This window comes from Astatotilapia calliptera, chromosome 12, assembly GCF_900246225.1.
Source record: "Astatotilapia calliptera chromosome 12, fAstCal1.2, whole genome shotgun sequence".
NCBI classification, from domain to species: Eukaryota; Metazoa; Chordata; class Actinopteri; order Cichliformes; family Cichlidae; genus Astatotilapia; species Astatotilapia calliptera.
The window spans coordinates 30,512,117-30,524,822 of NC_039313.1; the positions used below are offsets into that span (position 1 = coordinate 30,512,117).

The following is a 12,706-nucleotide window of genomic DNA, read 5'->3' on the forward strand; positions in this document are numbered from 1 at the left end:
TAAATCTGCTTTTTTAAAGGTTTTGCATACTTGATTCCCCCCAGCTTAAGCAGTTGTAAAAATTCGAGATTGTTTTGTTTTTCTTCAGCTGTCCGTAGATTTTCTGTAAAACTACTATAGAAACACAAACACATTTTGTAGTTCTTTTGGTCACTACTGTTTGAAAATGTTTCTGAGTTATTGTGTGAGCACTGGGGCGAGGAAGAGGCAGCTGGCAGGGATCAGCAGTGGCCTCAATGAAAAAACTGGCGTTCACCAATCACCTTCCGATGCTAATCCTTAGAGTAGTGAAAAAAAACAAAGAAACTTATTAACTATCCAAATGTGATAGGAAATGTGCCTGTTTAGATGTTTTTACCATACATTTCAAATCACTCATAGAAAACTTGGCCTCTATTAATTAGCGGTGACTGTTTCAAAGTTTTTGTGCTAGTTCTATTAAAAACTGCGACTAAATGTTTTATACGATTCGTTTATTATCAAAATTCTACCCAGGCGTATTCTTGGACAGCTTGACACCCGGGGGTCCTACCAGTTGTAGGCGCTCTTCCAAGCAAGCTGCAAAACACAAATCGATTGTTTATTTTATGTTTGTTTACATTTTTCGGAGCGCATAAATGACTTCGACTTTGCTGTCGCCCATGGTGGATTATTACAATGATGAAGAAGAACTCGATAGCGTGGATGACGACGACGATCGGAGTTTCAGGGGGAGAGACTCGGAAGAAGGTAACGTTTTCAACAATATCTTCCCCGATTGTCGGGCTCTGTCTAGTTGTTGGAAAAAACGGAAATGCGCGCTTTATTGTATGAATTTGGATGTGTTTTCTTAAAATGCAGCATTTAAGTCGTTTTCCCCCTTCCAGTGGAAACCGTTTGTCCATGTAGCGTAGTATGCGCAAGTACAAAACAAGTTAAAATGTATTTCTCGCTCCCAAAACTGGAAAGCTACTTCAATGCAGCCACACGTTACTTAGTTAGCTTTCTAGCTACGTTTAGGTACACAGTGCCACGAGCAAAGAGTCTGCCTGGTGAGGAACTGTCTCAGAAGTATGTGATTTAAGCTCAGTAAGCAAAGCAAACCGTTCGGTTTTTTCAGAGTTGGCAGCAAGTCGAGCGAAAGAAATAATCAGTGATAAACACGCTAAGATTGCTAGCATTAATTTTTTAGCGTTATACACAAGAGCATGAAAACACCACTGACCACAGTGCCTTGACGTACATGTGCGCTTAAAACAGTGCTCCCGAAGCACAGCTATAAATTTCAACTATTCGTTTTTTTTCTTAAAAAAAATTATGGCAGTTCAAACGTTAATTAGCCAACTTGCTACGTAACGTTAGCTCCGGGCATTGACAGGTCGGCAGGAAGGCAAGCGAAATCCTGCGTGCTGTGTCCACTGCTCTGCCCTTTTCACACACTTCACTGAGACAGAACGGATTGCAGGGAAAGGGAAAGAAAGACCGGATCAGAGGAAGGCGATGACAACACTGCAAGGTTAGCCAATTCCCTGACATTGACCTCCAAAGCGAACAGCTGGACTTATTTTTCTTCTCCTCTCCGGATATGTTCTTCTAAGCCTAACTACGTAAGCTAGAGTCGGGTTACACTCTTTATCAGCAGGCGCGGCTAACTTATGCTAGCACATTAATGCTAGCCGAAAATGAAAGGTGCTGTGTCAGCTTGAATACAGAGAGGGGCCTTAGTCTTTGCTCGTCTTGACGTTTCAACGTAAAGCCGGTGAATTTTTTTTCGTCAGACATATGTGGTTATAACTTGGTTCCCGAGCTTCTGACATCAAACCAGGTTTGGTGAAACATGCTGGCGTTGTTTCGAGAGAGTTGCTGTTGGATTGACAGCACTACCAAGTTAGCCGGGATCTGTACTGGTAATTACACCTTGCGAAAAGTGCTTAAAAATATAGATCATCACTCTTTCTATAAATGTCATCGAGAAAAAAAGCCCAAGGGCAGTTAAGCAGATGTACCCACTTTAGTTTGGTTTAGCTGAGCGTTTTCTGCAGTCGATTCAAGAATACGTAGAGGTATCAGCTGTTATCCTGGCATACGTGGATTTCCCACTGTCTACATTATCAACCCCAGGGCATTCCCAAGCAGGGTGTAGACCATTACTTCATCTGTGCCACGCACGTACTTTCATCTGCAGATATCTCTGCCATCTGTGCATCAAGGTTGTTTTTGAAAACTTATGCCTGTAAACATTCCTGATATGATCACATGTGAAGTATTTGGGGAAAAAATGTTTTCAAATTTTAGCTGAGAAAATCCTTTCTTTTTTCTTCTTGATTTTCCAGACACTGAGGATGCCAGTGAAACTGATCTTGCCAAACATGACGAAGATGACTATGTGGAAATTAAGGAGCAGTAAGTTTCTTGCCAACTGTGGATAAGCAGCCCTAACCTTTCACTGAAAATCATTTTTGGTGATGAAAGTTTTAAGTTACTGTGCTATTGTAAGGGGGTTGGGACTTTAGCTTTTCTTTCATTGCAGAATGTATCAAGACAAACTGGCCTCTCTGAAAAGGCAGCTGCAGCAGTTACAAGAAGGTAATCATTTTGACTTATTTTCACATGAATGGAGGTGTCAGGAATTATCCATATTTGAAGGACTCCTGCCTTTTATTGTGTGGTACTGTGTGTGAGCATGAGGATTAATTTTGACTTGTCAAGGGCATAGCTAAAACCTTACTTATTAGTCATGGTGCTTAGTGGTTAGGAATTACATCATCAGGCAGAAGAGCAGTTTAAAAGTGCTCGCTTGTCATTGGCTAAAAAGATAAAACAGTGATGACAAATGGCCCTCTGCCATGAGCTCATTTTTATTGTTAAGACTGTCTGTTGTTTACTGATGCAAACTGCTTCTAAACTGCTGAGTGAGCTGTTTGAAAGTACTGTCAGCTATCCCAAAAGGCTTTTACTGCTCATGCTGATGATTGTAGAAACTGCAGAATGATAAGTTGTTTTGCAAATCCAAAAGTAATTACAGTGTCAGTGTATTCTAGTCTACCCTGTGGTTCAGTGTAAAAGGTGTGGCAAAAATAAATAAATAGTAGTGGGTAGTCTACAATACTGTATGGTGTGTTTTCATGAGTGAACAACGCCCAGCATTAATATCTAAAACACATTTGTCTTGTCAGGCACACTGCAAGAGTATCAGAAGAGGATGAAGAAGTTGGACCAACAGTACAAAGAGAGACTTCGGAATGCAGGCAAGAACATGAAGTGCTTTACTTCTGATGCATCCATGCCAACCAATGTTGGACATACTGTTTAGATTTAAGGAAGCTTTCTGCTCTAGTTTGGCTTGTTCATTCAGGGAAATGCACAGAGCTACAGACGACTGTGTGTACCTGAAAATAAAAATAGCCGCTACCATGGATTTAAGAAGAGAAGTATGGGTAATGAAAGAATCAAGCCAATGTCTTGGTTGGACTTTTTAAACTGCAATTTTTCCCACACACTTAAATTGACCTTCCCATATAAGGCCTTCTTTTGAGGTGGTCTTCAGTATCATTAAGCTGCTTCGTAAGAATAATAGTAGTCCTTGTTCTGCTCTGGAGATCTGCTGTGAGCTGGATAATATAAACCTGCATCTACTGCAAACTGATCCTACGCTAGGCTTAAAAAGATGACAAGATATAGTTCCAGGTGGTGGATTTGGGAGTTTTAGCCACATTATCAGAGACTAACTGAAGAGACAGCTGACGATATTGCTCAGTTACTTGTTATAAAAGCTATATATGTATATATTTTAAGTTTTTTGGTGGTTGACTTCACACAACATGTGTGCCTTCTTCCGCAGGGCTCCTGCTCACATCCACATGTCCCAAACACATAAATCCATGCGATGCACTTAACTGTATTGGGTGGAATGAAAGCGCATACTGTCTACTCATTTAAATTAACAGGATGCTGTTTTGTAAAAAACTGAGCTTCTTCTCTCTGTTTCCAACCTGTCCTCTAACCATTCGGCTGCTTTAATTATATTGGATACTCGGCTTTTGTTGACTCCGTAGCTTGTCTTGTTTGTGATCAGCTTTCTCCTTTGCTTGCTGTGTGCCAGAATGGAATGTACTTAGTTTTTTGCTGATCAAAATGAGTGTTTATTTAGTTAGGAATGCAGTGCCAAAAGGCTCTGGTAGTACACTCATAATCACTGCAGTGGAGAATAAAAAGTATGTAATTACCAATGATCAGTTAATTTCTAATGCTAAAATGACTAAAAGATAAACAGTCAGTGCCTTATTGTTCTCGGAGTTTTACTTGAACTTCAGTATTTTACTATAAGCTTCTGGTACTTTGTGCTCCTGTGCTATAAGCATTCTCTTTTATGATTTTTGAGGGTAAATAAATTGAATTTAATGACACAGAACAACGGTTTGCTTCGTGTGACCAGTTGTGCTTTATTTTTCCCATTTACAGATCTATTTCTCCAGCTTGAGGTAAGTGCAACAGTATCTCAGATGGTCTGACGCTAATGTAAAATCAAAATCAGCCATTATTTTTTTTATTTTTTTGGACATACAAGCATAAATTTCTTCTTGCTTTGTACCTTCTGCAGACAGAGCAGGTGGAGAGGAACTACATCAAGGAGAAAAAGGCAGCAGTGAAGGAGTTCGATGATAAAAAGGTTGAGCTAAAGGAAAACCTAATTGCAGAGCTGGAGGAGAAAAAGAAGATGATTGAGAACGAGAAATTAACAATGGAGCTGACAGGCGGTAAGGGAGCCAGAACAGGATTATTAATCAGGGACTTGCTCAGCAAAAGAGAGATGGGGGGGGAAAAAAAGTATGTGGGTGGCTGTATTTTACTTCTTTCTACATATTTTAATATTAAGTCATCAAATGAAATCTGAGTTTTCAGATACAGTTAAGATGCTAACCTCTATTCATCTATGCATCTGGAGCTCACACTCATATTTCTTCTATTCATAGACTCCATGGAGGTAAAGCCTATCATGACCCGGAAGCTGAGGAGACGGCCCAACGATCCAGTCCCAATACCAGACAAGCGGCGAAAACCTGCACCAGATATCCTTTGCATAAACTTGTGACTGTAAAATATTCCAGATTATTTATACTTGTAGAATTTGTTCTTGAGATAACTTAAAATAAAAACAAAAAAATGATTTTGTGTCTTAAAAAACCCCCAAAAAACTTTCTTTAACTCTTCAAACCTCAGCTAAATTATTTGCTAACAGATGAGCAGATAATGGAAGATTTAAGAACACTTAATAAGGTGAGTGCTTCTAAATTTCTAGATGTGACGTGTTTATGGAAAGCAATATAACTCAGCAATTCCTTATAATAAATCTTTTCAACCCTGCTTTTTACAGCTGAAATCACCAAAGCGACCAGGTATGATTGCACGTGCCTTCTACTACGGATTTTTATAATGAACATTTATGTGTGTACTGAGTTACCTCTCAGACGAAGAGAGTAGCATTGGTCTTCTGCTAGGAGAAAGGGTCAATAAAATGCATCACAGTAATATTTTGTTTCTTACATGTATATTAGCAGGGGGCATTAATCGGGTGTTTCTCCCTCCCTAGTGTCTCCCTCATCTCCAGAACATGTCCCCTCTGCTCCCATGGAGAGCCCCACCCAGCGTTATGAGGCCCGCATCGAGGATGGGAAACTTTACTATGATAAAAGATGGTGAATTTCAAGTTTTAATCTGTGCATCTCTGACACGATAGCAATTCATACACAGCGTCGCCACTAGATGGCCACATTGTTATGCGTTGGATGTTAGCTTGAGCCTGTAAAGATATTTTACAACCACTGTGATAGCAGCCTCATTTTTTTCTGCGCTACAGAAAGAGAGATTGCTTAGGAGCTGCTGAATACTATGCTTAAAGGCACTGTTAAAAATGCATATTTGTAGAATATGTCTGCACAAGAACCAGCAACGCACTCCCTGCTGTTATACCAAAATAAGAGTGAAAATCCCTGAATAGACACAGCCCTCCCTTGCCCTTCTATTTCAGAGCTGAGTTGTGAATCAGACACGTCAGAGCATAAGGTCATTTGAAGATGGGTAAAAATAATAGAATTCTGTCCTATTAGCTGCTCATATAGACAAAGTAATTTGAGAAGACAGAGCTATGTGCACTTTTCTTTCAAGGCAAAGTCTCATTTATTGATGGCTAAAGAAGATGCCACCACTGGAAAGCCTTCTCAAAAAGCCACAGGGAGGCACATGCGTCATTATTCTTCAGTGGGCCCTTAATAATGAAGTACCTTCTGTCAGTCTCTTCCTCTAGGTTTGTTCTGTCCTCTATAAGGTTGGAGCTATTAAAAAATAACAGACTTTTTGTTTTGATTTTTCATTCCAATTATCTACTTAGTGCCTTCTCAGGAGTAATGTGGTTTATTCAGCTGGGTAAAATTATTTATAATGAACTTCCCTCCAGTCTGCACTTGTTTGTTTGATGTTTAGTCTGTGTGTGTTTATGCTGACAGGTACCACAAGAGTCAGGCCATCTACCTGGAGTCAAAAGACAACACAAAGATCAGCTGTGTCATCAGCACAGTAGGAACCAATGAGGTGGGTTTTAGTTCTCATTCCAAGCATCAGCATCTCATTCAATTGCGTACAGAACTGTATAATTAATTAAGATTGAAGTATTCTGTGTATATAGTCTTTAAAAAAATTGTCATTCCTATAAGATGACCAGACAAGAAGACCATAAGCATTGTCCTATCCAATAAGATAGTCTAAGCTCGACATCGTATGTTTCTCCATGGCATAGCGCTCAGTTGTTTTCCAAAAAAACATTAAAAAGACATCAGCAAGACACACTGTTGCGCGGGGCAACATATTCCATCATTACCAGACTCTATGCCACATGTACTATCCTGCTGCTGTGAATAGTCACCAGAGCACTAAATGTTTATTGATAAACAGCTGAAAATAGTCTCTGAGTATACAATTCTGTTTGAGGAACATCTGCTAAAAAGTATGGTGCCCAGCTGTTTTAGGATATTAGGGAACAATTTGGGAGGGAAAAAAACAAAGGAAAAATCAAAATGACATTTGAGACCAATTGTGCAGCAGTTGTACTTCTGGGTTTCCACAAGCACATTACAAGCTTGAAAATGCCTTGCTTTTTTCTTTTTTTTCTTTTCTTTTTTTTTTTTTAAGTTAATATATTGTATTGATATCTGATAGGACTTCTGATAGCTTTTACAATTTACTAAAACAACAATAACACATCCTCACATAAGAAAAATGGTACACCCTCTATTAATTCTAAGCTTTTTAAATACAGAGACATTATAAAACTTATGACTCCCTTTCCAGGTTTTAAAAGTTAGATGAACAAAACAGGAATATTGAACAATTTCATTATTTATTTAACAAAAATAAAAACACACACACCATGATTTACTGTCTTTTAGCAGCAGTGACTTTAAAGGTATAGTAAGTAATTTTTTGCGATTATTTAAGAGAAAAAACAATGTTGTAATAATAAATGTTCATTGATGAGTGTGTAATTGCACTTTTCAAGAAATTAATAATCTCACAAAACACATAGGGGCATAACCTGGTTTGTGAAAGTCACCATGGAAGTTACTGTTTCATTTTTATGTATGTGGGTTGAGACCAGCTACATACATAGTTTGTCTTATAAATTCCTGATAAATTAAAGATCACAAACAACTCTTCCAAACTGTACATGGCCATTAAAATTTCTACATGCATCCTTTTGACATCTCTTTCTCATTATGCCTTTCTCCTCCCTCATTTCCACCTAATCCTCTTCCTCCACAACTCAGCCCTCATCTCCTGAACTGAAGGCAGGGGGCTAACACACTAAAATGTGCATAAATTAGCTTATTGTTGCAATTTCTTATTGTCAGCAGATTACATATGCAACCCTCTGGACAGCTGACTATGAGCTGGCTAAACAACAACAGCTGGTTGTAACCTAACATTTTGACAGCTAATGTCAGGCTTGAGTATACTTTAAAAAAAATAAAATAAAATTGCACTTTCACTCTGGTAAAAAGTTTGTTTATGTTCTCACATTGTATGAAGGTTTATTTTCCAAGTTTCAGAGTCCAAAAATATTAGATTCAGGGAAATTTCTTTACTAATGCCAGGAAACAGCAGCTAACATCAGTAATGACAACAGCACTTACCAATAGAAATGTGCAAGATATGCTCAACAACTCACCTCAGAAATGCTGTGATCAGACACAAGTGAGACTCACTGACTAATCGGTCTGTATCAGACTTCTTTAAAAAAGCTTTATAGCCTCTTCCAGAGTAAATAGACATGGACACATTATTGAGAGCTAAGGTAAACAGCAAGCTGACTGCCTATACTTCAGTACACATGAAGGGTGACCAGAGTTGTTTGTCCTACTGCGAACGCCGTAGCTCGGATTATGCACCTGAATTAGGAGAGGTAATGCCTGTATTATTCTTCAGTGGAAAATCTACATTGTAACGAAACAGGAAACCCCTTTTAACTCTACACTCCACCCTTCCATGCTATCAACTCAATGTGTAGTTTCTTTTCTCGACAGGTGCGTGGATGGTCACGGCATAGATTTCCCGCAGTATAAATCAGACTTCAAAACCAGAATTCAGTTAAATGAAATCTACTGACATCTACGTGGTTAGACAGCTCTCTTAAGGTCCCGCCACAGCATTTTAATCAACTTGACGTCTGGAGTTTTAAAAAGAATCAAGGTGTTGCAATGGCCATTCAGTCGTGCTCAGAGGAGTTTATGGTTGACACAATGCCTGTAAGGTGCTCAAGTCCTGTAGGTTCAAAACAAACCCCAATCAAGCCTGTCTGTAGTTCTTGGGGTTTTGGCAGTTTGTCTGAGCACTGTATGGTGGCCTCAGGGTGAATTTGCTGGAACATCTACATTGGAAAAACTGGTAACTGCTTTGTACTTGTGAATAATCTTTCTCATTGTAGAATAATGAACTTCACTTTGTTTGGAAATTGCCTTTTAACTCAGGCAAATGTTACAACTCAATACGGTTTTACCTTTTCAGCTAACCTTTCCCTTATGTTCATTAATAACGATAGACAAAGTTATTCATTACTGATTTTTGAATGAGGGTAACTTCTCCCTCTGGTATAGCCTACATTATTTGTTGTCATGCTTGATGTCTTTGTGCAGCTCCCTTTTTCTGTTTGTGCCATACATTATGCATTATGATGGGTGAATACCATTACATTAATGAAGTGCAACATTAAAGTTTTGCTTGAGTAGTTGAATGAAAATGGATATCATCAACTGTTTCATTGCACAGATTTGACTCTTTTTTTTTTTCTTTTTTTTTGATTCACAAAACAAAATTTATTAAAATGGAAGGAAAACTGTTCATTTTTAATGTTAAATGTGAATTTATTCATGAGGAACTTTTCCAGCTTCCTTTTAACGTGCACATGAAGAAGAAAGCAGTTTGGCTGTATTGAGGGTTTCTTCTGTGTGTGATTTCCAGATTTGGGTGAGAAAAACAAGCGACAGCACAAAGATGAGGATCTACCTGGGGCAGCTGCAGAGGGGAGCGTTTGTCATTCGTCGGCGGTCGGCTGCGTGAAGCATTACCACACCCAATCCCATCTGTGCGTTTACCCATCCATCCAGCCAGTGGCTCATTCATCCAGTTTTGGAGTCTAACATGTGGCCTCACATTCATATTTCATTATCTTATATACACTACCCCCTAAAACACAAATATACACAGACGAGGTCTTCTGTGGCTATGAATATCTCATCCAGTTTTTTCCCCTCATTAACCAAATGCTACTGCAGTGAACATGGCCAGATATCCAACTGTTTTCCAGCCTTATATTTGTCACTATGTGGCATGCATGTAAAACTGGTTTGTGGTCACAAAGATGACTTGTTTTGATTACAAATCTTTCCAAAGCAATCTTATTTACATTTATCATTAAGTTATTAAGTAGTTCTCAAACAGCCTGATTTGAATAACAGAAAAACTAGCGATGTGTGACCGATCAAGTACTGGAGGGAAAGAAAAAAACTATACAACCGAGGAACTGCTGCAGGTTGAACTGAATATAGAAATCCCTCAACTAAAATTACAGTTACTTTATACAGGAAGCAATGCCATTTTCAAGAATATGCCTTTTTTTTTCCCAGTATCATTATGAAGTAAAAGTTTCTTCCTATGCTGATCTGATGATTTTTTTTTTTTCTTCATTTTTTGTAATTTGTTATTTGAGAAATGTTTTTTGTGACATGACCTTCTCCATATGTGAAACTCCTGGATTAGTTTACCAGTATTTGCATGTGGAGCATTATTTTGTGATTTGTACTGTATTCCATTCTATTAAAGATGTTTTCTGCTTAATTTCAAGCTTCAGTTTTATTGTTTGTTTGTTTGGTTTTTGTTTTGTTTTTTTACTTTAATATGAAAAGCACCAAACCACAGTTGACAATCTAGAAAAAAACAATTCACAACACAAAAACCATTATTTATGGGTATTTAAGACACTTGAATAACACATAGGCCTGTATTTACTGCTGGCATATAAATTAATGACTTGTTAGTTTGGTGTCGCTTCAAACAACTGAAAGTAGTGGTTCTTGGTATGATTTGAGTACTGGCCCTCATGAACTGGGAGCCTCTGGCTTTTGGGCTATATTTATTTGGAGAGAAATGTTCAGGTGATTATTTTGTACAGGGACCTCATTGCTGTTATTTATGCAGAGACTAGTTCTTATATAGTACTTTTCTTTTTTTTTCTTTTTTTTTATTATAGTATAGTACTTTTCTAATGCAGCATGTCTCTTTCACACATACATTCAGAGAAGCAATTTTTCCTACATCTTAAGCGCTTTCTAACATTCACAAGCATTCACATTGTAAAAAAGCATCAGTATTTTCCCCAGGGATACTTTGAGAGACTTGGTAGACTTCCAGCCTTCTGACTAGTAGATGACCTGCTTTACCGCCATAGGCACCCCTCACCATAGTAGCACATGTCTTATACTGGTCCTTTATAGGCCCTTTATGGAATCCTTAAATTTATTTTGTCTGAAAAATGTCTCCAGTCCCCAAAAGTCCCCTTATTTCTGATTGGCTTCCCCTCAAAGAACTTTGAACTTCCACTTTGAAAGGGGAACAGTGCAATGAAAATTTATGAAATTAAGTGTATAAAAATATTTTACTGAAAAAGTGGTTAAGTTGATATTTGTTCTGGAACACTCCTTCAGTTATAAAACCTTTACATGCCTAAAAAAACCAAACAACAACAACAAAATAAAACCCAATGTGAATATCTTGATGCAGTAATTAAATATTAAACTTCATCAAACTTGGCACAAAAAGTGAAACATTTGTATTTGATTATTTCTTTGTTACAATAATGCTTGTGGGTAAAAAATAAAATAAAAATCTTGCACTCTTGGAAAGCCTGTTTGTTTCCCCATAAATGGTGTCACAGTAGTGAGGAGTTGAGTACGTGGGTTGTGCTCATAAAAAACGTGTCAAATCTTCACTGCCAATGTCAAACAGCTTGTTCTCTGGGTTGGTGTCATTTTGTCTAAGAAACATGACGTATTGGTAATTTAACAATTAATTAATTAAACAAACAAAGGCCTCATTAGCATGTGGAAGAATCATACACAGTCACAGAACCCTGGCACCTCCTCCTTGGCACACATTCACTTGACACCAATTTTAATTTACAGCACGAAAAAGGTGATGTGTTGATATGCTCCAACGGTCCAAAAAGTTCTGTTGACCTTTCACTTTGTTTTAAAAAATTACCTTAATAATAATTCATAAATTAGATAAATTTGACTTAAAGACTAGTTGCATTTGCTCTGGTCTGTGATGCCTGTAGAACATAAAGTTAACATTATATGAGTGCATCACAAAAAATGAGAATATTGCAAATGCAAAGGGCTTTCTTGAGTGTGGAAAAGAGAAGCTGTCAAGAGCTGCAGAGGCATATGCTATTTTTCTGCTGGTTATTAGGAGTGGCCTCTGTCACATGTAAGTAGTTTTTTGATCCGCTGATCATAGCTGCTATAAACGCTCTATTGACTGCAGACAAGACCCCCAGGGGATCCCTGGACCATTTAATGTTTTAACATGTTTAATAAAGCGTTATTCATTAAGCAACATGGTATAGTAAAGACAAGCATTTCAATTGCTGTTTATTTTTCCAAGTCAGCCGAGTCTGTGTTCTGTGTCCAAATCATCTGTCTATTTTTTTCCTGGATATTTTTTCACATCAACTTGCCGATGTATCCAAATAATCAATGTGACCGTGTCACCTCCCGGTTCCAGTCCTCTCACAGAGTGACTCTCAGCCATCCTTACACTTTGTAAACAGCTGAATTATTTGGCATTCAGCACAGATCTCTGTTAGCCAACCAGTCTGCCTCTTCCCTCTTGTGTGTCCTATCACTTTAACCGGATGGCATGTTTCACTTTGCCTGACTTAATGACACTGTCTGACAAGGAGGGCAATTACACTTTTGCCATGCTGCACAAAATGCAAGGCTCATCTGAAAGGGCTTGTTGTCCACAAGCCCGTCAGGTGTGATTGCTCAGTCTCTTGCAGGGACATGAAATGAGCTGATAGTGAATGTGATGCCTGTCTGCTCCCTTTATTGCACTGCATGTCTGACTTTTGGTTAAAGCCACAATAACATACACTCAGGCACTTAATGTGAGATTT

General features: G+C 38.3%; 1 protein-coding gene across 3 annotated transcripts; it reads left to right on the forward strand.

Moving 5' to 3' along the window:
• The first annotated feature begins 509 nt into the window (after positions 1-509).
• suds3 (SDS3 homolog, SIN3A corepressor complex component) lies at positions 510-10,365 on the forward strand. 3 transcript variants are annotated; one of them, XM_026188226.1, is made up of 12 exons: positions 510-729; positions 2,313-2,382; positions 2,510-2,565; positions 3,156-3,227; positions 4,441-4,460; positions 4,580-4,736; positions 4,953-5,048; positions 5,195-5,256; positions 5,354-5,375; positions 5,570-5,675; positions 6,483-6,567; positions 9,490-10,365. In XM_026188226.1, exons 1-12 carry the CDS (start codon positions 618-620, stop codon positions 9,586-9,588), a joined length of 957 nt encoding a protein of 318 aa, XP_026044011.1. In that variant the 5' UTR covers positions 510-617; the 3' UTR covers positions 9,589-10,365. The 3 variants fall into 3 exon arrangements, with proteins under 3 accessions (XP_026044011.1, XP_026044012.1, XP_026044013.1); XM_026188227.1 differs by lacking the exon at positions 510-729 and adding an exon at positions 781-1,495; XM_026188228.1 differs by lacking the exon at positions 510-729 and adding an exon at positions 2,167-2,189.
• The last annotated feature ends 2,341 nt before the right edge of the window (positions 10,366-12,706 follow it).